At 44.8% G+C, this 27,662-nt stretch overlaps 1 protein-coding gene across 12 annotated transcripts in view; it reads left to right on the top strand.

Annotated features, from left to right (window-relative positions):
* The window catches only part of LOC121598672 (inositol hexakisphosphate and diphosphoinositol-pentakisphosphate kinase), a 42,915-nt gene extending 19,661 nt beyond the window's left edge, over positions 1 to 23,254 (top strand). For 6 of the 12 annotated variants that reach the window (XM_041925933.1, XM_041925926.1, XM_041925859.1 and 3 more), the window contains 12 exons: positions 363 to 455; positions 566 to 1,484; positions 1,564 to 1,682; positions 1,906 to 3,221; positions 6,276 to 6,398; positions 6,466 to 6,922; positions 7,038 to 7,124; positions 12,707 to 14,785; positions 19,544 to 19,969; positions 21,622 to 21,766; positions 21,871 to 22,189; positions 22,256 to 23,254. In XM_041925933.1, the coding sequence (XP_041781867.1) occupies positions 363 to 455; positions 566 to 1,484; positions 1,564 to 1,682; positions 1,906 to 3,221; positions 6,276 to 6,398; positions 6,466 to 6,922; positions 7,038 to 7,124; positions 12,707 to 14,785; positions 19,544 to 19,969; positions 21,622 to 21,766; positions 21,871 to 22,189; positions 22,256 to 23,191 (7,019 nt within the window). In that variant the 3' untranslated portion in view covers positions 23,192 to 23,254. Of the gene's footprint in view, positions 1 to 93; positions 281 to 362; positions 456 to 565; positions 1,485 to 1,563; positions 1,683 to 1,905; positions 3,222 to 6,275; positions 6,399 to 6,465; positions 6,923 to 7,037; positions 7,125 to 12,706; positions 14,786 to 19,543; positions 19,970 to 21,621; positions 21,767 to 21,870; positions 22,190 to 22,255 lie in introns of those variants that run through there. The other 6 variants (XM_041925941.1, XM_041925903.1, XM_041925913.1 and 3 more) reach the window with 6 other exon arrangements.
* The last annotated feature ends 4,408 nt before the right edge of the window (positions 23,255 to 27,662 follow it).

Genomic DNA, 27,662 nt, shown 5'->3' with positions numbered 1-27,662 from the left:
CCGTACCCATTCCCTGCTGCGGAAGGTTGCGTCCACGGTGGTTTGACCTGCAAATCTGCTCGATTTGCTTTTGACGGAGATAAGCGGACAAACTTTAGTTATGCGAATTGTCCCCCCGGGAGGCGCCTGTAGTGTAAAAAGCGGAATGGGGCCTTAGTGTGAAATGTGTGTCGCAATGCACAACTTGCAAATTGTAGGGGAAAAGAAGGCTAATAGGATGCAATCGAGACGTTCTTGCAAGTTGGTCGGTTTTGAAGTGTGTAAATAGCAAGGCATGCATGTAATCATCTTTACCAGTTTACAGCCTCTCGTCCGTTGTGTGGGTGTGTAATGATCTTTTCTCTTCAAACTACTTTATTGGCAGGATCGTAGACGTGTGTACGCCATTCTCCAGCAGGAAGGTATTGAAATACCGCGCTACGCTGTGCTGGACCGTGACTCACCGGACCCGAAGCGTAAGTAATCGCTCTGCCCCGTTGTTTTCTCCTCGCAACAATCAGCCTTTAATAGTCGTTCGCTTGCCACCCTTTTGCTCTCCATCCTGCGCAACGCCGGTAAAACACAGAGCACGAGCTAGTCGAGTCGGAGGACCACGTGGAGGTGAACGGAATCGTCTTTAACAAACCGTTCGTGGAGAAGCCGGTCTCGGCCGAAGACCACAACATCTACATCTACTACCCGACGTCGGCGGGCGGCGGCAGCCAGCGGCTGTTTCGCAAGATCGGCAGCCGCAGCAGCGTGTACTCGCCCGAGTCGCGCGTACGCAAGACCGGCTCGTTCATCTACGAAGACTTCATGCCGACGGACGGCACGGACGTGAAGGTGTACACGGTCGGGCCGGACTACGCCCATGCCGAGGCGCGCAAGAGCCCCGCGCTGGACGGCAAGGTCGAGCGGGACAGCGACGGCAAGGAGATCCGCTACCCGGTCATCCTGAGCAACGCGGAAAAGCTAATCTCGCGCAAGGTGTGCCTTGCGTTCAAGCAGACCGTGTGCGGGTTCGATCTGCTGCGCGCGAACGGCAAATCGTTCGTGTGCGACGTGAACGGGTTCAGCTTCGTGAAGAACTCGAACAAGTACTACGACGACTGCGCCAAGATACTCGGCAACATGATACTGCGCGAGCTGGCGCCCCAGCTGCACATACCGTGGTCGGTGCCGTTCCAGCTGGACGATCCGCCGATCGTGCCGACCACGTTCGGCAAGATGATGGAGCTGCGGTGCGTGACCGCGGTCATCCGGCACGGCGACCGGACGCCGAAGCAGAAAATGAAGGTCGAGGTGCGGCATCAGAAGTTTTTCGAGATTTTTGAAAAGTACGACGGCTACCGGTACGGCCACATCAAGCTGAAGCGGCCGAAGCAGCTGCAGGAGATACTGGACATTGCCCGGTCGCTGCTCGCCGAGATACAGACGAAGGCGGCCGACTCCGAGATCGAGGAGAAGCAGAGCAAGCTGGAGCAGCTGAAGAGCGTGCTGGAGATGTAAGTGAAGTTGCGGCGGATGGGGAATGGACGGCATACTTAGTGAATGGCGAATCCTTTTCTTTTTTTCGTTCGGCAGGTACGGCCATTTTTCGGGCATCAACCGGAAGGTGCAGATGAAATATCAACCCAAGGGCCGACCGAGAGGATCAAGCTCAGACGATGGTAAACAAGATTGCAGTACGTTTGTTTTTGTGTGTATGTTCGTTTGATTTCTTTTTCAACTCTCTTATGCATTTAAGCTCTTTGTGTTCTATTTGTGGATAGAAAGTTTGGTTTGTGTCAAATCTAACAAAGCAAAAGGGTGATTCGGTTTTACAAGCTTTAGTTGTGGGAATTGTTTCATTTTTTAAGCTTTTGTTTATATCGCAATACGCTTCCATCGCACTATTCCTGATCGATTTCGTCGTTTTCTTTGCAGCCGACGCACCGAAGGAACCGTCGCTGGTGCTGATTCTCAAATGGGGCGGCGAGCTGACGCCGGCCGGCCGCATACAGGCGGAAGAGCTCGGGCGCATCTTTCGCTGCATGTACCCGGGCGGCCAGAGCCGACAGCCGGGCGTGGGCGAAGGTCCAGGCGCCCAAGGGCTCGGCCTGCTACGGCTGCACTCCACCTTTCGGCACGATCTGAAAATCTACGCCTCGGACGAGGGCCGGGTCCAGATGACGGCGGCCGCGTTCGCCAAGGGTTTGCTGGCGCTCGAGGGCGAGCTGACCCCGATCCTGGTGCAGATGGTGAAGAGCGCCAACACGAACGGTCTGCTCGACAACGACTGCGACTCGAGCAAGTACCAGAACATGGCCAAATCGCGCCTGCACGAGCTGATGCAGATCGATCGGGAGTTCACGGCAGAGGACCGGGCCGCGATCAACCCGGGCAACGCGATCAGCATCAATCTGGCGATGAACTTTGTGAAAAACCCGGTCCAGTGTTGCGCCCAGGTGCACTCGCTAATTCGCTCGCTGATGGCGGTCGTTGCGGTGAAGCGGGACGATCCGAAAACGCGCGACGCCGTGCTGTACCACGGCGAAACGTGGGAGCTGATGGGGCGCCGCTGGGGCAAGATCGAGAAGGACTTTTGCACGAAGAACAAAAACTACGACATCTCGAAGATACCGGACATTTACGACTGCATCAAGTACGACCTGCAGCACAACCAGCATACGCTCCAGTTCGACCTGGCGGAGGAGCTGTACATCTCGGCAAAGTATCTCGCGGACATCGTGATCCCGCAGGAGTACGGGCTGACCATGCACGAGAAGCTGACGATCGGGCAGGGCATCTGCACGCCGCTGCTGAAGAAGATACGGGCCGACCTGCAGCGCAACATCGAGGAGCTCGGTGGGGAGGAGAGCGTCAACCGGCTGAACCCGCGCTACAGCCACGGCGTGTCGAGCCCGGGCCGGCACGTACGCACGCGCCTCTACTTCACCAGCGAGAGCCACGTGCATTCGCTGCTGACCGTGCTGCGGCACGGCGGGCTGCTGAACGTGCTGACCGACGAGCAGTGGCGCCGGGCGATGGACTACGTGTCGATGGTGTCCGAGCTGAACTACATGTCGCAGATCGTGATCATGCTGTACGAGGATCCGATGAAGGATCCTAGCTCGGAGGAGCGGTTCCACGTCGAGCTGCACTTTAGCCCGGGCGTGAACTGCTGCGTACAGAAAAATCTGCCCCCGGGTCCTGGGTTCAGGCCGCACAGTCGCAACGATTCGGTGACATCGAAAAATGCGGTGAGTGGTTTGTGCGCGCTAGTGATAGTGAGTTGTGAAAGGATGTCGGCTCTAGTGACAGTGTAGTGTGAAAGGATACCTCTATCAACTGTTCCAACAATCAAATAGATCAACTATCAACTGAAACGAGAATATAACAGTTAGCCTTCACAACGCATTGCTGGCTCGATAAAAAGACGGAAAGAGACCGTTGTCCACGCGCTGGCTGTATCACTGTTTGTTTGCATTTTGTCTGTTTCGACTATGATTTGCAAGTGGTTTATTACATCTGTTCTCACTTTGCTTTGAATCCTTAACCAGTTACTATGGAACGCAGTAAACTACTTCTGAATCATTTTCAACTATGTTTGGATCGCTTTCACCTACATTTGGATTTTGGATGGTATCTGCACAAGTTTCATTTCAGTGCTCCGTTTATTCAGTGACTACGCGACGCATTGAGCTTATGAGTAGGGAATCAGTTAATTAATGCCTTCTTTTCTAAAATCCAATAGCAATTTAAATGTTTTATTTTTATAATGTATTTTAACTATGTGAAGCTTTCTTCACCATTTATACATTTTTTAATGTTCGACAACATGTGACGAACCAAACCCAGTCATCTCTGGTAATTACAAAGATGATCCGCTGCTTACTGCATCCATTAGCTTATCTTCATGTAATGACTTCGATCGTTTATCTAAGCTTTTCCGCTAAAATAGACACATTATTATTCGATTGAAAAATGGGGTTGATGGCTCTGTTGTGTAGCTCATAATGATGCATCCCGTTTCTTGTCATGGCACATAAAATTGAGAAATTAAGCGAACATAAAGCAGGCACCACTTGGACTGCTATTTGACCTACCAACGATTGGCCATAATTCAACCTCATTGGAGCTTGAAATCCAACTTCATCAATGAAAACAATGGAATCGTCTGCATATTTATTGCGTAGTTCCATAAAATATTCGGCATATTCTTTTCTTCCGTCCTCAGCATATGGTAAAACAGCCCGTACAGCAACGTTATAGATTCTTGTTATTGTATAGTGGAAATCTTAAAATACCCGTGAAACTGTTGGAATTGAAACAGTCACGTGATGATGTTTATTTAGTTAAGTGACAAGATGCTTCTATAGCTGGACAAGATAGCCGGTCTCGTAGTACAGTCCTCAACTCGTACGACTCAACAACATGTTGGCCATAGGTTTAAACCACGAATGGACCGTGTCGCCATACGGTAGGGCTGACTATCCTTCTATGGGGGGAAATCAATAAGCCACTGAAAGCCAAGCCCACAACAGGTACAGGCAGGCCTTGACCGACAACGGTTGTTAGGCCAAAGAGTAAAGGAGGAAAGGACAAGATGCTTCAATATGATTGATATGTTATCTTCATATATCCAACGGCGCTAGCTTTCAACGTGCTCTTCTTTGAGCTTCCTTGTGTTTGGGGTATCTCTAACAGTATTTCGGTAGGCTTTCACTATCCGGTCGCGGTTTTTTAGAAGTAAGTTTATTTTTTTTCGAGTTTCCATATTGCTACAAGTTGAAGATAGAAAAATAATAGGCTCTTATTTACTGTTCGAATGTTCACGAATCTAGATAAAACCTTTTCGAATTATTGAGCTTCTTACAACGATGCTTTTGGGAGGAATCTTACTAATTAAAAATGGAGGCAATTATCGAATTTGGGGAGGTTCCGTGGTACAGTCGTCAACTCGAACGGCTCAATAACATGCCCGTTATGGATTCGAGCCTAGAATGGATCGTCTCCCCGTAGCAAGGATTTGACTATCCGGTTGAGTGGTAATAAGTCTTGAAAGCCTGTATTGTATAGGCCGACATGTCCGCGTAGGACCTTACGCTAAATAGAATAGAGATCGAAAAATCTTTTTTTTTCGTAAGGAATACACCACGGGAACGCCGAGCGGTAACTGTGTGCTGAAATGAAACTTGCCCAGCTACTACGAAATTCAACCGTAGCTCAAAGCGATCCAAGCTTAGCTGAAAATGATCCAAACGTAGTTGAAAACGATTCAGACGTAGTTGATTGGGATCCAATCTCATGCTATACGCCATGGTGTTAGTATATGACTCATTCTTTCGTAGAATGTCACTATGTTTCGCTGGTTAGCAAAATGTTTTGTTTATTATTTCCTAACGAAAGATACACCTATAATATGGATCATGCTTGATCGTGACTAAGATTCGCGTGAGAGACACTATCTAGTTTCAATTGTTTACGTTTATCGAGAGATGCGCTGAGGCTCAAAGGTAGTGATCATGCGCGATATTGTGTGCAATCTATGTTTATGTTTTATCACGGTGATATTTATATCTACTTTCTGAGCCGGCTTGGTGTATGATTTTTTTAATTTTTGCGATTCGCTTTATGCCGTATTATGAAGAATACGCATGCTATCAATTATTGGTTGTAACTCAAACTGCTGTGGTGCTCATCGCATAATCGATGGTTGAAAATTATTTCACAACATCCCTTAAACTACGATGATTTGATTCAAATTATCTCGTTTTCAACAGAGAAGATTCCAAACACCTCTGATTGTAGCTCTACATAAATGATGAACAGAATCTTGCTCGAGTGTGGTTTAACGTAAACTGATTTATTTCTAAAAACAAGCTATAACGTATTTGATTATCGGTGACTGATTGCTGCTATAATTAATTATCGCTATAGTTCAGCGGTCGGCAAACTCCTGCGACTGCGACCGAAAGAGCTAAATTCTATAAAAATATTCGTAGAGTTTCACGTGAAGTAACAAATGGACAAATCAATAGCATAAATGTGTGAAAGTTAAGTGATTATATGAACGGTTAAGAGCCGCCATCTCGAAATCAAAGAGCCTCGTTGCTTATAGTTCATTAACCAATCAACCAATGCGAGTTACATCTTTCAACGCGTGAACAACCTCAATCAACCAATCAAAACTCAACTCAACTGTTTCAAATTTGAATCGACTCAACTGTTCGACGGTTTTCTTTCAAATCGCTGATAACAGGTTGAATTGGGCAGCTTTTTTATACTAAATATCTTTATTTCAAATCTTTTAGAGTGGAGATGAAGACACAACGTCCCGTATCGACGAGGAAAATGACACGGAAGAGGAAAGCTCCTTTTCGAACAACTCTTCGCTGCACCATACGCCTTCGAAGACGCTGTCTCGCACCGATGCGGTAATTAAGAAATGTTTCTCCCCATCTCCCCACGTACACACCGTTCACTCTCTGCTTGATTGCGCAGGATTTTGGCAACATCGTGGCCAGCGCTGGCTCGGCAAACGTGAAGGAGCGACGAGTGAAGAAGATGAAATCATCCTCCCCGATACCGATCGGCTCTTGTCACACCGTGTCCGGGCACGAGGCGATGGATTTGGCGAAGCGGCTCAGCGAAGAGCTCGCCGTCCAGCAGCAGCACCAGCTACAGCAACAGCAGCACCAGCTGCAGCAGCAGCAGCATCCGTACCATCATCATCATCATCAGCAGCAGCAGAAACATCTGCACCAGCAGCACCACCACCATCTGACTGGTTCGTTCGGGTGCGGCGGCAACGCGAAAGACATCACGCGCCCGCTCAGCCCGGACAGCGAGCCGCGGGCCCGGTCGTTCGAGCACCAGCAGCAGCACCACCATCACGGCCACCAGCACCATCACCATCATGGCAAAATGCATCACCACCGTTCGAAAGGTGGAAAGGGCGGTAGGTAGCAAGCACTTACCGCTTGTAAACCGCTTGACTCTTTCCTTGTTTTTTTTTATATTTTCTTCGTTCGATTTTTCTTTACATGAATGCTCTTTGTTGGCTACACAAACAGCGCTCACGATGAACACGTTACGTGCGGCGGCAGAACGTTGCCAGTATGCTAAGATGGAGTCGGCGAAGGATTTGCTCGAGGCGACAGGTAATGTTATCAGGGACATGCTGGCAGGGCTTGTCCTACTTTAAGAATAATCCACCCACTACCACCCGACCCCTCCCCTCACTCACTCGTGTATTCGAGGTTTCTTGTCTCTGTTTCCTTCGTACACGGGTTTTTTCTTTCACACGCGCATACGCGGATTGTTCATGATGCATCACTGTTTTTGGTTTGTTGTTCCTCCCTTTTGTAAATGAGTTGAGCGAATGCTTCCTTTTTTGTACCATATTTGGAATCGAATCAATTTTATTTGTTCGCTTTGTTTGGTAACTCATTGTAGTTGTGTAATGGATTCTTTAACATTGGGTTCAAAAGGTGCTTTCCTCAATAACCGAGAATGTTTGTGTAGCATAGCTGAGTTGTTGTTTTCCTTGACCTTAAAATATCTAACCTAGTGCATAGTCTACATTTGCTAAACCTAATCCTTAATTAGATAGAGAAGAGGAAAGCTATGTACAAAAAAATAGATACTAATGATTTATGACTAACCCTTTAACAGTCTCACGATATTTTAGAAAATACACAGACCCATAATGGAAAAATGGCAACAAGTTGGTAGAAGAAAATAATTCATGTCTGTTCTGCAAACTACACAATGTGAAACATGGATCATTCAGCCTTATTCTATTCTTGCAATCGAGCCCTCTCGACGTCGACGAGATGAATATTGCCTAGGAAAAACGGTTTACTTTGAAACTAAACTATCCTGCCTCTAATTGCGGTTTCGAAGTTTTCGCAGAAATATGTCAAGTAGTCCATGAAAGCGTCTACGTGTTCTCTCGATTCTAGAGTCGATTCAAGCCATTCGTTCTCGATATTAAAAATGAAATGAAATGGATCGAATTGGATGTGTTGGCAGTTTTTAGGTACACTTATGCAGTTTTCTGTGATAGAAAATTATGTACTGATATGTTTGAAGATAAATTGAAGAAAATCATTTCAACTCAATTAAAATCAAGTTTGATGCACCAGAATGAAAAAAACGAGATAATTCAATCGAATAAGATATGAAGAAGTTATTAATTTTGATTACCAATTGGTAAATTCCTTGCCTTTTGGCTTATGGTCAAATTTTGATGTGAGATGTAAGAGTATTTTCAAATTATTTCCGACAGTAAATGAATCGAAGCGAGTAAAAGAATGGAATAATCCTGATTATCTTTGTTATATCTTACTCCCTCTCTCCCCTCGAGCCTATCTCCCGTCAATCACTCAATACGCTCTTCAACTAGTTAATTAATTAGAGTAAATGTACCAATAGTGGTGCAATTTGTAGATGTACAGATGTGCTTTAATAGATTTTGAGTGTCATGAAGGTAAATTTATGAATATTCTAACACATAGCTATTGGAATATGTTTTATCTTCGCAATCACAACCATTTTTTCCATCAAACACAACAAATTTACGAAAAAAATACATGTTTTTGTGACTGCTTCGTTGCACCTATAATGGTGGTAAGGTTCCTATAGTTGTCGTATTGTGTTGCTATGGTGGTGGTAAACAAAGATGCATCAAAATCTGTGTATAATCATATATGCATAACATTGATTTCTTACCGAAATTGATCGTAAAAAATGGATAAATTTGAGTGATGAAAGGATTGACTAAAGTACTTTATAACGACTGTAGTACATCCACGCCGGGAAGAGTGCTTGATTTGATTGATTTTTGATTTTTTACTTACATCAAACTCATTTCTGTTACTAATTTCTGTTAAAAATATATAAAAAACTTAAAAATGCGAAAATATGGTCAAAAAGCAGTTGAGTAAATCAATAAAATTTCATAAATTTATGTTAAATAAAAAAAGCGTGGTTATGAGATAATTTCCATAATTTCGTTGTGAAATCCTACGGATTTTGGAAAAATGTTGACACATTTAACAAAATAATAGATTTTTCTGTAACTATGTAACGGAATAGTCCCATTTAACTTTTAAACCCTTTGTTAAATACCAGATTTCACAATAACATAAATAACTTAATTAATCTTAAATTATCGTTTAGTGTAATGCCACCGCTATTGGTACTAGCACCACTATAGGTACGTTTACCCTATGCTAATTGTGCCCTGGATTGGTATGTCATTTCTTTAACAGTTCAGCGATCCGTAGAGAGTATGTAGATCCAGGCATGTGTCGTAATGTTGTAAACAAGTGTTTGTTTCTAAATGTTACGAGAAGAACATAAGCTAGCTAATATAATGTAAATGCTAAAGTAATGCTAAATGTTTCGCTACTATGCGCGTGTGTAGGTGAGTGCCAGCGAGTTTCAGGCAGCAGGGTCAATTACCGGCGAGGTCAATCACAAGAGAATAACAAGCAGGAGACAGTGTCCCAGGGGCCGATAGGCGATCCTTTTTTAAAGTTTATCTTTATCTTGATTTACCTTGGGGGAACGGCATGAATGCATCAAATTCATTCGCCTCTCGCTAGACTCGTACATATTTTCATTGTCATTCATGTAAAATTTGAAGATAACACCTTGGCTTCTTAAATTTTGTGTTTTACTTGATCGCGCTATTTTGGTGGTTATGTACAGATGAAACCATAATAATAATAATAATAATAATAATAATAATAATGATAATTGCTTTTTGGTGTGGGATTGATAATTAGATGTTCAATTAATTACCGCTTTTGTAAGCGTAATTTATTTAAGATTTGAATTGTTAGTATTTACTCGTGATTCATGTACTTTTCCTAGTGCGAGCCTTAACTCCCCAAAAGTACGGTCATTTTTTGTTGTGATATGTTTCCTTTAGAACGTTATTTTTTCTCTGCTAATTTACTTATGTGGGCATACTTTTTCAGCTTTCCATGTATATCGCATACAAAATTATTGTTTCTTTTTACAAATATTTTTTTGTATTTTGCTTATCAATTAAATTACTTTTGTATCCTCGGCATCCTCTTTTGGTCGTTTTGACGAGTTTTTAGACACGCACACCAGTTTGTTTTCGAAAAACTAGGATTTTATGTAATGTAAAGTTTGCTTTATCGTCGCTCTAACCAATACAAACAAAACTACACATACGTATCGTGATTATATATCAATTTTCCCAAAGTTTGGTTCTCGTGTAACATATTTTTGAAATAACTTTCACAAACTAATAAGCTACATATTTATATTACAATTCTATGCTCACACAAATACACCTGCACAACACCAGAGGGTTTACGGAAAGGCGCGCGAGATCAATAATGTATCGTTACAGGTGCTCACATACAGTACAAACTCTCCCCATTCCCCCTCGATTCCTCAAGCAGAATGTGCATGTGTTGGGCTATCCTGCAGAGACCGCGCGCTAATCGAAACAGTACTTACTAATGTTGTTACAAATGATTTTTCCCCAATTAACTCATCTGGCCAGCAATTGTTCCGTGTCCTTGGTTCGCTCGGCAACCGGCCGCTAGTAGCACGAGACGTTTGCTCGTTCCTCTGCTTTTACCATCATCTCCCACCGATGGCGTCGCCTGATCTTTCACCCGACTGTTTGTGTTCCCGAACCCGAACTCCCCACACCCTGCCAGACCCCATCTTCCCCTGTTTGAGTCCCATGAGTGTGTTGGCTTTTTGGTAGGGGACGCCCATTTAGCAACTTAGCAACATTGACCATTGGATCGATGAGTCCATTGCTTTTTCCCAGTCTGGCACACACACACACACACATACGTTTTATTCTTCCTTGATCAACTCGCAGACACACACACACACACACACACACACACACACACACACACACACACACACACACACACACACACACACCACACACACACACACACACACACACACACACACACACACACACACACACACACACAGTGCCGCGCAGTTGCATGCATCTCCTGAGAACAGTTTTGGACAGTTAAAGTCGTTTGGATTTTGGTTTAGTTGATATTTTTTGTCTGGAAATGCAAGTTAAATTATCACAGCAAAAAATCAAATCCTCTGATAGAACAATTTAAAACACATTCCAATATCCGTTTGTTAGTTGCTATCATCAAATTTAACTGTCGTTAATATTTATGTTTCAATTTGTTGTAGTTTCGTTTCTGTTTTTCAAAAGTTTGTTTTTGTGTTTTTTTTCTGTTTCTGTTGTTTGTTCGATCTTTTGCGGTCTTGTAAGTTTCTTTCGTTTTGACTAATTTACACCGCAAGGTATGATCTGCTGCTTCCTGTCCCTTCACAGTCATCTTCATTGGTATTTTTTGTTTGTTTGTTTAAAACCCGCAAATCCGATACATATCACTGAAACATACGTCCAAGCATACGTCCAGTTGCTTCCTATTATCGCCTGATCTAATTTTGTTGTTACTTTTCTTTTCTTTTTCCTTTCTATTCCTCTTGGCATTTACTTTGTTTTCGGATTCTTGCAATCTGATGCACTCTAAAAAAACAAAAAAAAAAAAAAACGATCCCACATCCATTCGGAGTTTGTTTTTTTTTCTATTACACACCCCCGCGTCTGGTGTGACCTCTTCTTCTTCCTTCCACGACACACGAAAACAAATTCTGCTCGATCTGTCGTCTCGGGGACGGTCGCAACCCACACTTGAGCGCTAAAAACTGGTAACTGTATATTTCTTTGCAACATTATGTTGTGTTATGGTTTTTTTCTTCTCTTTATTTTTTTCTGCCCGTGTGCTGTTTGGTGTGGCGGGTTTGGAACGTTTCCGGCCCATGTGTTTTGCGCGCACGGTTTGTGCCCGTGTGTGCGTGTGTTTGTGTGTGCGCGTGTATGGTGCCGTTTACATTTTGATTTACGAATTGAAATAATAACGTTTTATGGTTTGAATTTGGTTTTGGAAATTGCTAACATTTTCAATTTATTATTTCTTTAACCCACACCCCCTCTCCCCCTTCTCCCGCTCGCCTGATTTTTATTCCCAAAATACCCACGATATGCGCGTTTGTATGTATCTGTGTGTGTGTATGTTTTTTGTTGTGTGGTACTTTCTATTTTTTTTTGAATGTTTTTCCCTGGAATGGTATTATTTTTATTCCGTTTTTTTTCTCTCTCCACCAAAACAAATCCATGTTTATGTTGCGTTTGTGTTTGCAATTGGTTTGATATTTTCTGGTTTGCCAATTTGCGCGACCCGCGTGTTCATCCGTATGGTTTTATCCCTTTCGACTCACAACCAACGGTCATTTTAAAATCTCATGCGAACATGTGTCTCCATGCCGCCTGTGTGCCAACTGATGCGTGTGCCCCGGTGTGTCTGTGTGTTAATGTTTTGATGTGTGATTGATGGTGTTTGTTCTTTTGTGTGTGTGTTTTGTTTTTCTATCACCATCACCGTTTTCGTTGGGACTTTTGTTGTACATACATGCTCCAACATTGAATATGTCACCCAAAACCCACATGCTCTTCTAAACACGTCCCGTCACCGTCGTTCCGTCTTTTTCCGTCCCCACACCAATCTGCCTCTTTTTCTGATCTGTTTTTTTTTGCGATGAAAAAAAACCAACTTGGTGATTCACCTTGATCGAACGAATCATGTCCACTCGGTCCGTGATATTACTCTTCCGCCCCACTGTACATACCGTGCCGGTGCAGATCTCGCCCTAGACTTTGTCCTGAACGATGAGGAACGTTGCGTCGGGTGCGAGTGTTCCGCACTGCAGGCACAGGCATGCTTCGCCCCAGCCCTGCCGACCTGCTCGTCGTTGTCAGCTTTGCCGACCGGAAGGGAAGAGGAGCGCGCAGCTGCAACCGGAGCGGACAGCGATGTGCCCGACGTTCACGCGGAACCGCCGCCGGCCAGCGCTGTACGACCGAGCCTGTACATTGGTCCGCCCGAATCGTCCTACAGCTGCGATTCGATTAGCGAGTTCACCCCGAACCTAGACGACCAGGAGCTGTACGTGTCGTCGTTCTCGGAGTCGGAGGACGAACAGCAGCGAGAGGATGCAGACGACGCCGCGAGCGGCTCGGACCAGTCGCGCTACTACAGTGCGCTCGGGCAGCACGACGACTGTAGCGGCACCTACCTTCGGCGCTCCCTGTCGTACACCTTCTCGAACGATCCCGGCCGCTACCATCCGGGTGGGACGGTGGACGAGCAAGCAGCAAAGCACCGCGCTCGGCGGACGCTGATGGCGCGCAGCGCGGACGAGCTGTCAGCAGCCGATCGGCAGGGACACGGTAACTACGGCACGTCAGCAGCCGGCTGCTGCTGCCCCGCCTGCTGGGTGACGGTACCGGCCGACGACAGCATTCACCGGCGCAGCCGCTCGTTGAGCCCGCCATGCGTGCGCCGCCTGCGCAGCAACACTACCGCTGGCGTGTCGCCCGCACTGCTGCAGGTACCGCCCGCAACAGACGATGGGCCGACGTCGGTGCGACTGGTGCGCTATCCGGTGCGTGCGATGGCACGCTTCGCCAGCGATCCCTCCCTACCGCTCGGGCGTGGCTGGGCCGAGGCGGCCCACGCTCCCTCGGACCGGGCGAAAGCGCTGCGATCGCTGACGGGGGCAACCTGGCCGTGGGCCGACCAGTGGAACCAGCCGGTGCTGGTGACGCTTACCACGCCGCCGCCGGACGAGGACGAGGACGGTGAGCAACCGCTGCTCCGGCTGCTCCAGGCCGCCGCCGATGGTGATGGCGGCGCAGTTTCGGGAGCCCAGCAGCATCACCCTTCCGGCACCGGTAACGATGGCAACAACGGGCACGTCGCGTCAGCGAACTCCTCCTCCCCGCCCCTTACACACATCTCTTCGCCATCATCCGGTCGCGGTGTTCTGCATCCCGAGCCGACCACCATTCTCAGCAAAGTGGCCCCAATCGTTACTTCCCCTTCTTTTCCTCCCACTGGTGTGCTTTCGTCTTTCTCCGTCTCCATTACCTCCTCCACTTCCACCACCAACGCCAACAACAACAACACCACCATCTGTCTGTCTGCTGACACAAGTAACATCTTTTCGACTTGTTCTTCCCATGTGCACACAACCACCAACACCGCCGACACCACACCTGCCGTCACCGCTACGTCCGCTCTGATCGGCCCGCTGCTTTCCGCCACCAATCGCAATCCCACCCTCTCCTCCGCCCGCTCGCCGACCACCAAACCCGTGCTGGTCAAATCGTACACCATAGACGGGTGCGGCAGCAGCAGTGGTGATGGGCTGCTCGGCTACCCGATGACGACGACGACGGCGTCGGTAGCGGACGAGTCAGCAGCAGCGGCAGCCGGACCCACCGACGGTGGTGCCGACACTGGCCTGGCCACCAGCACCAGCACCCTCGCCGGCGGTGGTGGCGGCTGCCCGCCGTGCTGCTGCGGCACCGGGGGCAACGCGCGATACCCCGGCTCGTCGCACGGGTCGGACTCGCTGTCGTCCTGCTGCTGCTGCTGCTGCTGCTGCTGCTCGACGCCCTCGTCGTCCGCGGGCGGGCTTGCCGGGGCCGGCACAGGGGCCGGACCGGCCGGCAGTGGTGGTACCGGATCGAGCGCTGCGACGGTCCGACGCCAGCGGCACAGCATTGCTGGCCAGATGAGCTACTTTAAAATGTTAGGTACGTTCAGCAAGAAGATGGCGACCAGCACGAACAGCCTGTTCAGTACCGCCGTGATCAGTGGCAGCTCGTCCGCGCCGAACCTGCGCGACATGATACCGAGCACCGCATCGCCGTCAGGTAAGGGGTTATGGAAAGGGAAGGGTGTACTTGCCGCAGCGGCCGGGACCATCCCAAACCGTGCCACATCGACCGTCCTCGGCGGCTGCTTGGTGTGTAAGATGGAATTGAGGGCCACACGCTCACCTGCGCGCTCTGGGATATGTGCCCCTCGTGGTTGCGATTCCAAATTCCGCTCCAATACAAATCTCCCAACGATACATGCCGAAAAGAAGTCCACCCAAGAAATGCAGCGTCCATTGTGTTGTGCATGTGTATACACAGTGTCAAAATTCTTTTAAGCGCATTTTCATTGCTGACCAAACGTTTGAATCAGTTTGTTGTTTATTGCTGAAAAATATATTTTGAGCCGCGAAATTGTTACAAGCGCATGGTCGTTAGATTTACTTTGAAAGTCACAACGAATAAGCTAAATACAGCAATGCCTAGTGCTGCAAAATGTCATGAGCATCACGAGATGTTCACCAACGAAAGCAACGAACATATCCGTGGTAGCTTGATGCTCATTGCTGATACTCAATGAAAGTGCGTCATGACATGCCGAACACGACCTGCGAATGCTTGACCTGTCAACCGCGATACTCTGACTCACAAGCTGACCTCGTAGCCGTTACAACGTTACAACGTCATGATTATGACTTTTTCTGGCTACGAACATGGCTGCCAAATGCCACTGTTTCAGTCACCAATATGTCTGAAACAAACTGAGAAACTCATTCAGTTGGTGGACCAATCACATGCTTGATGACATTTTGTTTAGCATCAAAGTCTTGGTCACTCACTTGGTCACGACATTTTCTGTCGGTGATATTCATATCATTCTTGGAATATACTTGGCGTGTAGTCCCAAGCAGCAAAATGAGCATGCATTCTCGCTCTGTCTGGTTTGATAGTGTGTCGGGTCAAACAGAGCGAGAAACCTTGTTCATTTTGTTTCTTGGAGCCACTCGCCCTATCTCTATCGGGATGATCATCAACTGAAAATACCGCGACCAAGTGACTAAACCAAGAGTTGGTTGCACACAATGTCAACAAGCATGTGATGGTCGTAACAACTGTTTGAGTTGATGATTAACTCTGATCATCACAGTAGAACATTATTTGCAGCCGGAATTTGTCATGGCTATGTTAATGGCATTTTGGAGAACTGAAGAAAAAAAAAGTAATGACAAAGTGACGGACCAAGCTTTGATTGCTAAAATTTCAACAAGGATGTGATGGTCGCACCAACTGTTTGAGTCTCATCTCTGATCATCACTGTAGAACTCGTGAAGCTGACATGATTTTGTTTTAGTCAGAAATTGCCATGACTATGTCAATGTCATTTTCCAGAACTGGAATTGCCTTCCGTGTCAGTGAATAATAATAATGCAGGGTTTTGGGGGTTCTTATAATATTGGGATTAATCAAATCTGCCTCGTGGTACAGTCGTCAACTCGTACGACTTAAGAACATGCCCGTCATGGGTTAAACGCCTAATGGACCGTGCCGCCATACGTAGCTCTGACTATCCTGCTGGGAGGCATAAGGCACTGAAAGCCAAGCTCAAAAGTGGTACAGGCAGGCCTTGATCGACAACGGGTTTTGAGCCAAAGAAGAATAAGAAGAAGACGAAGACTAATAACAGGATGATATTGGGACACTTCCATTACTTTTTCTTATCTGAAGTGAACGTCGAAATTTCTTGACGTCGAGTTGAAGATTGTCAAGCAAATCAGGTCTACTTTTGCGACTAACCTATCCCGCTTCTAATTGCGGTTTAGAGGTTTCCATAAAGTGTGTCGTAGAGTTTTAGCCACAAAAACGTCTGCGCGTTCTTTTGATTCCAGAGTCGCTTCAAGCCGTTGGTTCTCGCTATCAAACCCCTAGCGGGAAATGGATCAAAATCGATGTTTTGGAACTTTTGAAATAAACTATTTCCGTTTACTTGCAATGAAAATTATAGTACTGAACTATGTTCAAAGTAATTAAAGAAAATCATGTAACCAGTAAAACGAAATTTGGTGGACAAACATGAAAACAACCGATAACTTAATTAAATTAGATTAGAAAACATAATTTCGTTTGATTATCTATAAGGAAATTCCTTATTTGTTAACCAATATTTTAATGTTTTAAGCGTGTTTTAAAGTCATCCCCAAGAGTATTTTTGTTTATTTTTATATTTTTATATCTCCGAGAGTTGATCTGACTATTTGTCGCCTGCTGCGATGACGGCTACCCTTCTCGATAGATGTTTATCCTATCAGAAGTCTGTAACAACAAGCATCTTTCAAAAGTCATAGACTCGAATAAAAGAATGGAAAAAGTCCCAGTTCAGTTCATGTAAAACCCCATAATGTGAGTCAGGATGCAAGATCAGCCCAATTAATAAAACTGCGACACAAAACATTGCATGTTTTTACTTACGTCGTATCGGATAAAAGTACTGTAGAACATAATATAAATAAAAAGCATTAGACATATTTGATTTAGCTTCTTGCTTCCGCATTAGCCTCTAATGAGTTTGGCTATCTGTGACTTATTGGTATATCCTTTACAAAATAGGCAGTCATGCGTATAGGAGGCACGATCAATGGAAGACTTGAATTTACGTCGCGTTGATCGCTTGAATGATTTTGATTGGTCGCGAGTACCACGGGACTGGTTAAGTTTTTAATTTAATTGTTGAGAGAAATTTGAACCACTCAGCAACCTTCAAAGATCTTACAAATATAATTAATAAGGTTATTAATTCATGTTAATTATATTATAACAGTGTCAAACGCTAATGCGCTAAGGCTGCATATATGATCAATTTTTATAAAAAAATCAAGAAAAGTGTGTTTTGGAGTACAGGCTAATTCTATTTTCATAATCGAAATATTTTGACTTCGAATTGAACATTGGTAAGAAATAAACTGTGTGCATATAAAACATCTCACTTCGGAGAGCAGTTTCAAGGATAGGTTTTATTTTTTTACACTGTTGTCCGGCTCAGTTTTCGATGTGAACAGAAAAAAAAACTCGCGCGATTGTTGAATAATGTTCACATTACGTACGTTCACATTAGAAACTGACTCAGAAAACAGTGCATTGCATCGGTTTTAGATGCAGAATAGATTGAGTAGAACAAAGATAATTGTGGAACAATTTCATCCTCCTGTTTTTCCATTGCAATGTAAAACTGAATGTTAAGTATTAACAAGTCCTTAGATATTCGCTGTATTGCAGAGTTTTTCAGAGGTTCTCATAGCTGTGGGATTCTTTATTGGCTCTTTCTTTCGGGAAATGAACTTTATATGATGGGAATTGGACTCTATGGCTAGGCTCATTGGAAATTCCTATTCGATTTGTCCAAAAACGGTGCTATAGAGTCCAATTCCCATACATAAAGTTCATTTCGAGTAAGACAGAAAAAGATAGTCTACTCATAGTAGACTAGTATGTAGATACACTACTCATAGTAGTATGCCACAACTATGAGAACCCCTGAAAACCTATGTAATATGTGACACTGAAACGTTTTAGCCTAACGATGAGAGTCAAAAGCAAAGTTTTTTTTATCTACGTACGTGGTTGTGTGCTGGGTACTAATTTAATCAATAAATTTAAGTAATTGTCATGAAAATTTGAAGTCTTGCTGACAGATACTATATTCTACGATACAAAACATTTCAGCTCTGCGTGTTTTGCATTTGCTTATATATTCTGTTCTTGGAAAGTTTACCCTGCTCTAGGTGAACTCTTCTTTTGAGGAACGATACTAGCCTTCTTCTTCTTTTTTGGCCGAAAACCCGTTTTAAGCCAAGGCCTGGCTACCACTAGTGGGCTTGGCTTTCAGTGACTTACTAACTAGACAAAGCAGGATAGTCAGTCCTACGTATGGGGCACGATCCATTTGAGGGTTTAGCCCATGACATTCATGTTGTTAAGTCGTACGAGTTGAGGACTGTACAACTAAACCGGCAACGATACTAGCCAGTCTTGCTTGATGTCTTCTGTTCGACTTTCAAACCCTTGCAAGAAAGCGATCGCTAACGATAATTAGGCACATTACAATGAGATATTTTCAGTTTTTTAACTATGAAACATCTGGTACGTTTCTGGTATGTTCTTAGTATGTTTTAAAATTAATTAAAACACTTCTACACCGAAAATACAAAACTTGATGCAGGAACATTAAAGAAAAAAATAATTAGATTAGATTAAATCGTTATAATACTCTCTGAGCGTATTTGTCATCTGCCCGTCTCGATTGAATTAACTCTGTACAATACTATATCCAATTAGACATACAATTTGTACAGTTTCCAGCTTTCCCCAGACATGAAGCTGCGCTTATTGGAATTCTGGCCTCTGTAGGACAACTTCTGAGATCATCTTCAGTGAGGGTTTGGTTTCAATTCCAACTTAAACATCAACATCTGCGAACTGGTCGATTGGATTTTACGCATGTTACGCGTAACTTGGTGATATCCTGCATTCAAGTCGAGCGGAATATTGGCAACTTCACGGTGTAGAAACTGTAGTGACAAGAAGAGATTGCCATCTCTATGCATGCAACGATAGGTTTACATCTACGTTCATTTGAATATGAAATATATGAAATAAATAAATAAATTTGTAGCTCTGTAAGAGTGGCTGTGACGAAGAATGCTTTGATGCCTCAGAACTTAAAAATACCTAAAATAACTTTTAATAAAAAATTCTACCCCTTTTTCTCTCATTCCCGCCTATCTTCTCGATGCGTTCGCGGAATACCAAACGGCTCCAAAGGATTTGGCGGTGTGCCACCGATTCGCCCATTGGAAACGCTGCACAATGCGCTTTCGCTCAAGCAACTGGACGCGTTCCTGGAGCGCATGACGATCGGTCCGCTGTTCAAGACGCCGGCATCGTCGCCGCCCCCGAAACATCCACTAATTAGCGGCGGCCCGATCGCCCACAAGGGTAGCCTGTCGGTCGTGAGCCACGACAGCATCGGCGAAGGCATCGCCAGTGGTAGTGGTAGCATGCAGCCACCATCGTCCATTGTTGCCGCCACCACGCTTGGCAGTAGCACCAAGACCGCAGAAGAACGCACCGCTGCATCGCGGGCAGGCACACGGAACGCTGGTGCAGTAGTTGGCAGTACAACGGTGGCCGCAGGAATGCCCGGACCCAACGGCAACAGCACACCGGCGAACGGTGGCGCGCAGCAGAGTAAGTGCGACCCGGACGACGATGCATAGGCGCACAGTGCGACAGCGGAGACGACACGGAACCACCATCGCTTTCTTGTCTTGTTACGTTTGTTTTGCGCTTATGCCTGTTGAAGCTTTTCCAGAAGATAAAGCACAGGAAAACTATAGCGAGAGCTAGCTGTGCATTGCGTTAATGCACATGTGCACACACACGCACATAAACGGTGGCTGCAAAAAAAAAAAAAAAACGGTTTGCGCAACCGGTTATTTTGACATGAGTAATTTTAAACTCAATGCCCTAGGACACAATAATATTAGTGTACGTGTGTTGTCTGTGTTACCTTGTCTTGAGTTATGTTCATTTTTATTTCGGTTATGTCGGTTGAAAAAAAACCCGTTTCATTCTTTCATTTATCGTTTGTCCCAACATCCCGGAGGCATAAATGTATGTTTACACCCGTTCTTTGTAGAATATAAGAAATCGTTTTTTTATGTATGCATACCAACCCACCTCGGGAGTACGCCTATTGTGTCCGTCCAGTACGTGCGAAACTGCTTCTCCATGTCAAACGTGAGGCGTGATTTGCAACATATAGATTTCATACTCCACTCCACCATGCTGCTTGGCTGGAATACACGCGTTTCGCGAATCAAAGCCCCTAGCCTGCAGCGATCTAACTAAATGTAATTGTGATCCTGTGCAACGATCGCCATAGAGCTTGCTAAATAATATTTTATGCAAAAAAAGAAAAGCAGTGCAGGGTGTTTGGAGAAACTAGTTAAAAACAAAACTTAATCAATGTTGAACAATATGATTCTGACGTAACGACGGCTGAGCAACAGACTAACTTTATGGTTGTGGTCATCCAGTAATCATACTGTATCTAGATGATCAGCATCACTTGGAAATATCGATGTGAACAATGTTGTAATGCTGTCTTAAAAAAAAAAAATAACGGATTTGTGATACAACAAACAAACAAAAATTGGTGAGCGAGCGTACGTAAGGAACGTACACGGCTGTAAACCTTTATCTAGGGGTCAGTGTGATCGTGTATGACGTGATCTAGAATGAGCAAAGTAAACGTATATGTTTTTGGACACCAGAATAAGTTTATCGTTTTACTTTGAGTTCGAAAGTCGCTGAGGATTATTGTTGGTTTTAAGTTGTTTTATTTTTCTTCCTCGTTTTCATGTAAGTTTTGGTTTTGGTTCTGTTTGTGGTGTTGAGGTGTGTTTTGTGTGTGTGTGTGTGTGTGTGTGGTGTGTGTGTGTGTGTGTGTGTGTGGTGTGGTGTGTGTGTGTGTGTGTGTGTGTGTGTGTGTGTGTGTGTGTATGTGTGTGTGTGTGTGTGTGTGTGTGTGTGTGTGTGTGTGTGTGTGTGTGTGTGTGTGTGTGTGTGTGTGTGTGTGTGTGTGTGTGTGTGTGTGTGTGTGTGTGTGTGTGTGTGTGTGTGTGTGTGTGTGTTGATGTGTGAAAATAACATTGTGCCGTCTAACGCAACTTTCAAACGTCTTCAAATATACTTTCTAATCCAACTAACCTCGTTTTCCCATAATACCATCCCTTTCTCTCTTTCTATTCTACTCTTCCTCGACCGCTTTCGCAATTGGTAATGTTCGCAACGGCACACCGGGCTGGACGGGGACACCATTCTCGTTTCCCTTACAGGTTGGAGCGATCATTCGAGCAGTATGACCAGCAGCATTAGTGCGCTGTCGAGCGGTGGCCCATCCTCGCCGAACTATTCGGAGGTATATTCGCGTGGCTGCCCAAGCAGTGACATGTCCGCCAGCATTACCAGCAGCACTGATGGGTAAGCGTATTTTGACAATCAGCCTTTGACATGCTTTGATAGCATCGGTTAACCGTTAACGTCGAATTTTGTTTATTTATTTTTTATTTTTGGACTCTTTTCAGCAGTCTGGCGGCAATTGCAAGCGGCCCCGGTGAACAGCTGGTAGCACTGCCGCACCTCTTTAGCGCCAGTGCCCAAATATCTTCCCCGAAGCATCCGGGCTCGGTAGAGCTGAACAAGGGCGGCGAGGACGCGGAAGCGCCAAGACATCTAGACGAACCCCCGGGCGCCACCGGTCTGCTACACGATGAAGGCACTCGACGTCGTGGCTCCGCGATGGATGTCAGCACTGGCGATCTCACGCCGGTGAGCGCTTGCTCCGACTGGGGAGACAGCAACACGAACGACGCGACGAAAGGATCGATCACCAACTACGATCTGGTAAGCTTGTCCATTCTCAAACAGAGCTTGCATGGTCCGAGCTAATGCGTTTGCGTTGTTCCCCAGACCACGGCAAACACGACGGAGGAGGAGGATGAAGATGCCACCATTTCCACCGACACGTGTCTGAGTGTGGGGGAACAGCAACACCACCAGCAATGCTGTCTAATGCCCTGCACGGGCATGGACGCTCCTTTCGCTTCCTCCAGCAGCATCAAGGAGGGGCCTGGAATGGTGAGCGTAAACAGCAGTGCGGTCGGGAAGAAGGTTTCGCCGTTCCGGGGAGCCTTGCCGTTCGACGAGCCGCTACATCCGGCTGGCGGTGGGAGTGACCCGCACGACCTAGACACTTCGAAACCAGAAAACCGTGTCGTGCGCGGTTTCCGCATCCAACGTCAAATTAGTCTGTACGAAAATCAAAAAGAGGAGGGTAAAAGTGTGTCACAGCAACAGGCCCACGATTGGTGTGGCGGTGGGGGTAGCAAAGCGGAACTCTCTGCTACCGGTCGGCAGCAGCAGCAACAACCTCTGTCCCGGCTGCACATGTCCTTTGACGAGCTGACACATAGCGATCGGAACACGACTCCAGCAGGCCGGCTGGCACAGCCAGCAGTTGCGTCATCAGCAGCAGCAACAGCAGCACCACCACCAATTCCACACACTCCCGGTGCACTTGTCATACGAGAAGGCTTTATAGAGCCGCCGAGGCTGACGCGTGTTACCAAGAGCTTCCACGGCAAAACCAACCATCAACGGTTCGGTGTCGAGGAGCAGCAGCATGGGTCAGAATCGACACCGGATGGAGGATACCGGCGTGCCAGCGATGGTCCGGTGGCGACGACGGGCACAGCACGCTACAGCAAAACCACACTTCGCCCGCAACATTCCAGTGCTGCCGGTGTGAGCAGCCGGTTTACCACGTCGATCGTACAGGAACCGGAACAGTTGAGGGCCACGGAACCGGACACGGAACCTTCCGCTGCTTCTTCTAAGACGAAGTGAGGAAATCAAGAGAGAAATAGTGCGAGAGATAAAGAGAGAGAGAGAGAGAGAGAGAAAGAAGAGAGAAGAGAGAGAGAGAGAGAGAGAGAAAGAAGAGAGAAGAGAGAGAGAGAGAGAGAGAGGGAAAAAAAAAGAAAGAGCGAGAGGAAGAAAGAGGCCTTAAAGAGAAACAGATTTATGAACGGTGTGTAGAACCCGCGGTGGCTATGTCCACACATTTGGGGTGGTGCTTTTTAGCAGGGGTCTCCAAACTACGGCCCGCAGGTCGCATGCGGCCATCAAGAGCCTATAAGGCGGCCCACGATGACTTTGCAAAGGATAAATTAAATAGCTTTTTTTCGACTAATTATTCCAGATTTAAATATTTACTTTTGAAAGACGAACATCAAGATTGAATAAAAGAAAGCTGTTTGATATATTCAGTTAGTATTTGCTAATCAAATCGAGATTTGAACTTTCTCCCATTCTAAAGGTAACGTTAAAATGGATTTCAACAAAGTTATTTGTGAGGCGATGCGGTCCGCGAACTGAACAGTTTGGAGACTCCTGCACTGTAGGATTAGAGAAATATTTGCAGCACAATAACATAAACACATACTTATTGCAACTATTGGAATTATTGAAGCAATAAAAACAGATACAAATAAAACGATTTGTTTACGAATATGTCATAATGAGTGGCACAGTTCCGCTAATTTTAATTCCTCTGTGAAAACTTATGCGCGTTTTAATTAATCATGGAGAACTGAGGAAATGAGAACAAGAGTTACGAAAGAAAACAAAGTGATGAATAAAAAAACAGGATTTAAAGGATTAACTTGGAAATTGGGGGGAGCATACACTGAACTGTGCGATTTTACCTCTACAAACTTCCAGATGGAGCAAGCGAACCAAGAACACTATTTTTGCAGCCTACCGGATCCGGATCAGGTTGTTAAACGGTGCATGGTGCTTTACAAGAAGACCAGCCTATACAGGTTTTTGAGACGTATTCAGCATCACGTAGCATGTAAGTTACCGTGGAACTTCTACAAAGACGTGTTAAGGAAGGTAAAATAAAACGCGAGGCACGACTGCACTGGTTCGCTTTAGAATTGTGGAGTGAAGTTTATTTCTACAGTATATGTGCATGTCCGACACGCCTTGAGGTGGTGTTAGTGCGAAATTGTGGAAGATAAAATCTGGGTTTCTAGCCTGGGATTATTGATTTAGGACTTCTCGTGATCGTAGCCCAACTAGAAATATTACTTAATTGTACCTATAACGACGGAACGAATGTCCTATTGGGGTCCAAATCGAATAATCGATGGTCCTCGATCCCTACTCGGTACCATCGATTCTTTCTACTTCATTCTGTTCCCGAGTTACGCGGTTCTCTACCTACGCGGATTTGAAAATACGCGGTTTTCTAAATTTGACAAATCAAAAGACTAATCAGTACAATTTGTTTCATGTTCAGTATAACTTGAATTTTTATAATCATATTAACCGCAAAGCCAGAAGTATCAAAATGTTCTTTACAAATCCCATAAAATAAATGATAAAGTGAATAAAAGTACAATTTTTTTTTTTCAAGAATACTAACACTATAATACTATATTAATGTTTTATTGCAGAAAAACGCAAAATTCGACTTCGGTGGATATTCGAGTTACGTAGATTTCTCGAGAACGCATAAACCGCGTATTTCGGGAACAGACTGTATATGGAAATTCGTAGTTCGCTAGCGTTTATTTAGGTTTATCCTATAATACCTTCGATCCAGTTTATTGCGCCTGATTTCGTATCTAGGTGTATCTAGGTTATGTTATTGTGGTTCTCACGCATCGGTCGTGTTCGTTCCCCGAAGTTGTGCACCAAGTTCTGCGCGCATGCAGAGCATGTTATGCTTATTTCGTATGTCAATCCTTGAAGAGGTTATCATTTATTTTGAAAATCTTTAATGATGTACTGTTTCGGCTATCCTGAACTGTGCTATTATGTTGTGCTTTCCTGTTGCAATTTTCGAGAAATCAGAACCTTATAATTATGCCATGCATGTTCGTACGGTATTTCCTGTGTAGGTTTTATTACTATAGGTACCGATAAAAAAACGACCACGTTACAATGGGATGTTGATTTTGTAAAATCTTGGCTTACCTTTCTTCACGTTCCCTTTGCCTAAAATTCGTAACTGACCGTTACGTTTAAAATGTAATCACTGTAGCGATTACTCGTAAAGAGCAATTTAATTCAACCTTTTCAGTGCAAACATTTACTAAAACAGGATGAGAAAATAAGCTATATAGTTTGGCAAAATTAAAAAGTAACATTGTCGTGATCACCTATTTTTTTAATTTTTTATTTTTGCTTAGACTTCATTACGATTTCCAAGTGTTTCATGATTAAATATTCAATGCGAACTTTCCTCTCGTAATTCCATTACTAGACTCAACTATCGTTCATCGATATCTCCCTGTTGCGGTAGCAACTGGTAGATTTGTTACAAAATGTTTGCAACGGCTAAGTTTGATAAGTACTTTAATGGCCCGATGCTTGAGTTCAACGAAAAGCGTAAGCAACACGGACACGCGTAGGGTAATACAATAATCATAGAGTGGGTACCTTCAGCATGTTTAAAGTAATTAGCCGAAAGTGTATGTATGACGAACTTGTGCCTATACACCAGACAAGGGTGTACATTACACAGTTACATATACATGTACATTATACAGATACTTTAGGATACAGTTCTTTATTGGATGTATAGTCGTATTTCGAATCTTACTTTTTAAGATATGACGTGTTGCATTTTGCGAAATTTTAATCTCAAATGTCACCCTAAAAATGTCGAAATTCCCTCCCTGAAAGTCACCGGATTAAACCCGCTGCGAAGAGGGACTAGTGACTTTTTTTCTTAAAATTATAATACGCGTTTCGCAATTAATTATGAATTCTACTGCATTCTTTGCTTGTTTTTTTTTGTTTACTCTAGAGACTTCACCAGATAAAATATATCCCAAACATTTTACAGACTTTGAGCTGAAACCATACTTCTTGAAATTAAAACGTACGTTTTGTGCTTTTCAATGCTTTAGGTCTGTTTCGACCTTTTTAACATGATCTGTTTTTGATGCTCTTTATACAAGGATGTCATCTAAATAATTAATAACTCCTATGGTCTGGTGAATTAAAAAGTCAAAATGTTGAAATTATACTGTTGTTGTATAATTCGATTTGAAATAATGTATTCGTAAGATCAGTAGTAAAAATCCAAGACGCACCATTCAATTGACCAAGAATCCTTTCCAAACAGAGCATTCTAAATGATGTCCAAAAGTTTTTTTTCTGAGATGCTGAACTGAAGATCAGCCGCTTACAACGTTGAGAGCATAAGGAATAGTCCGACGAAGAAAGAATACTCCTGACAGACGAGGTGTCCCACCATCTCTGGATGAATGCCCCACCAATTCTGGGAGCAGGAGGAGTAGAAGCTGGGTGTAATTCAATCAGTATACAAAAAGGGCGATAGGGTGGAATGATCGAATTCTCGAGCCATCAGAGTTATCAATGCCGCCGACAAACTCCTGTCCCAGATCCTGTTCTGCAGACTTGTGCCCCTTGTTACGACTTCGTCGGCAGCTTCCAAGCTGGGTTTGTTGGAGGCAAATCCACCACTGATCATTTTTTTACCTTTCTGTAGATCCTCCAGACGTGCCGAGAGCGCCAGATACCTACGTATCACCTGCTCATCAACTTAAAGGCGTCCTACGACAGACCGGAATGAGCTGCATACTGAGAGTATCGAACATGCTGTCGGAATCGTTCGAATCTCACAGGGGTCTGAGGCAAGGTGACGGACTCTTCTATCTGTTCTTCAACATAGCCCTGGAAGGTGTCATTCGAGGCGCGGGGAATGACCACGACATCCGTGGCACGAACCTCTACCGGTCTCTGCAATTTCTTGACATGGATGACATGGACATCATCGGCAAGACGATAGCGAAGGTGTGTGAGGCGTACACCCGACTCAAATATGAAGCAACAAGAATTTGATTGAATATCAATGGGTCGAAGATGAAGTAACTTGTTACCGGAAACTCAGATCACCTAGGAAGCAAGGTATTAGTTGACGGCGACAATTTCGAAGTAGTAAAGGAGCTTTGCTATCTTGGGACGGTCGTTACTTCGGAACACGACATAGGCAGCAAAATCTGGAAACGCATTGTGCAGAGGAATCGTAGAACAATCTAAAAACGAGGGCCGGAACGAGGGCAAAGGAGGAGAACAGCGTCAAGCTAATAATTTTTAATTTACAAAATGCGAGTCCGCGATACGATCTGTTGCTCGCTACCCTCAAGTGTAGCAATGTAACATTTGTAATAGTAATAAACGATAGATAATAATAGAATAGACAATTCACATTAGTATTTCTTACAGTTCAAGCATTGGGCAACACTACAAGGGGATTATTAGCATATGCCGGTCTCGT

The sequence above is a fragment of the Anopheles merus genome, chromosome X (assembly GCF_017562075.2).
Source record: "Anopheles merus strain MAF chromosome X, AmerM5.1, whole genome shotgun sequence".
NCBI lineage: Eukaryota > Metazoa > Arthropoda > Insecta > Diptera > Culicidae > Anopheles > Anopheles merus.
Note: the sequence above shows the minus strand (reverse complement) of the source record. Positions and strands in the feature narration are given on the sequence as shown.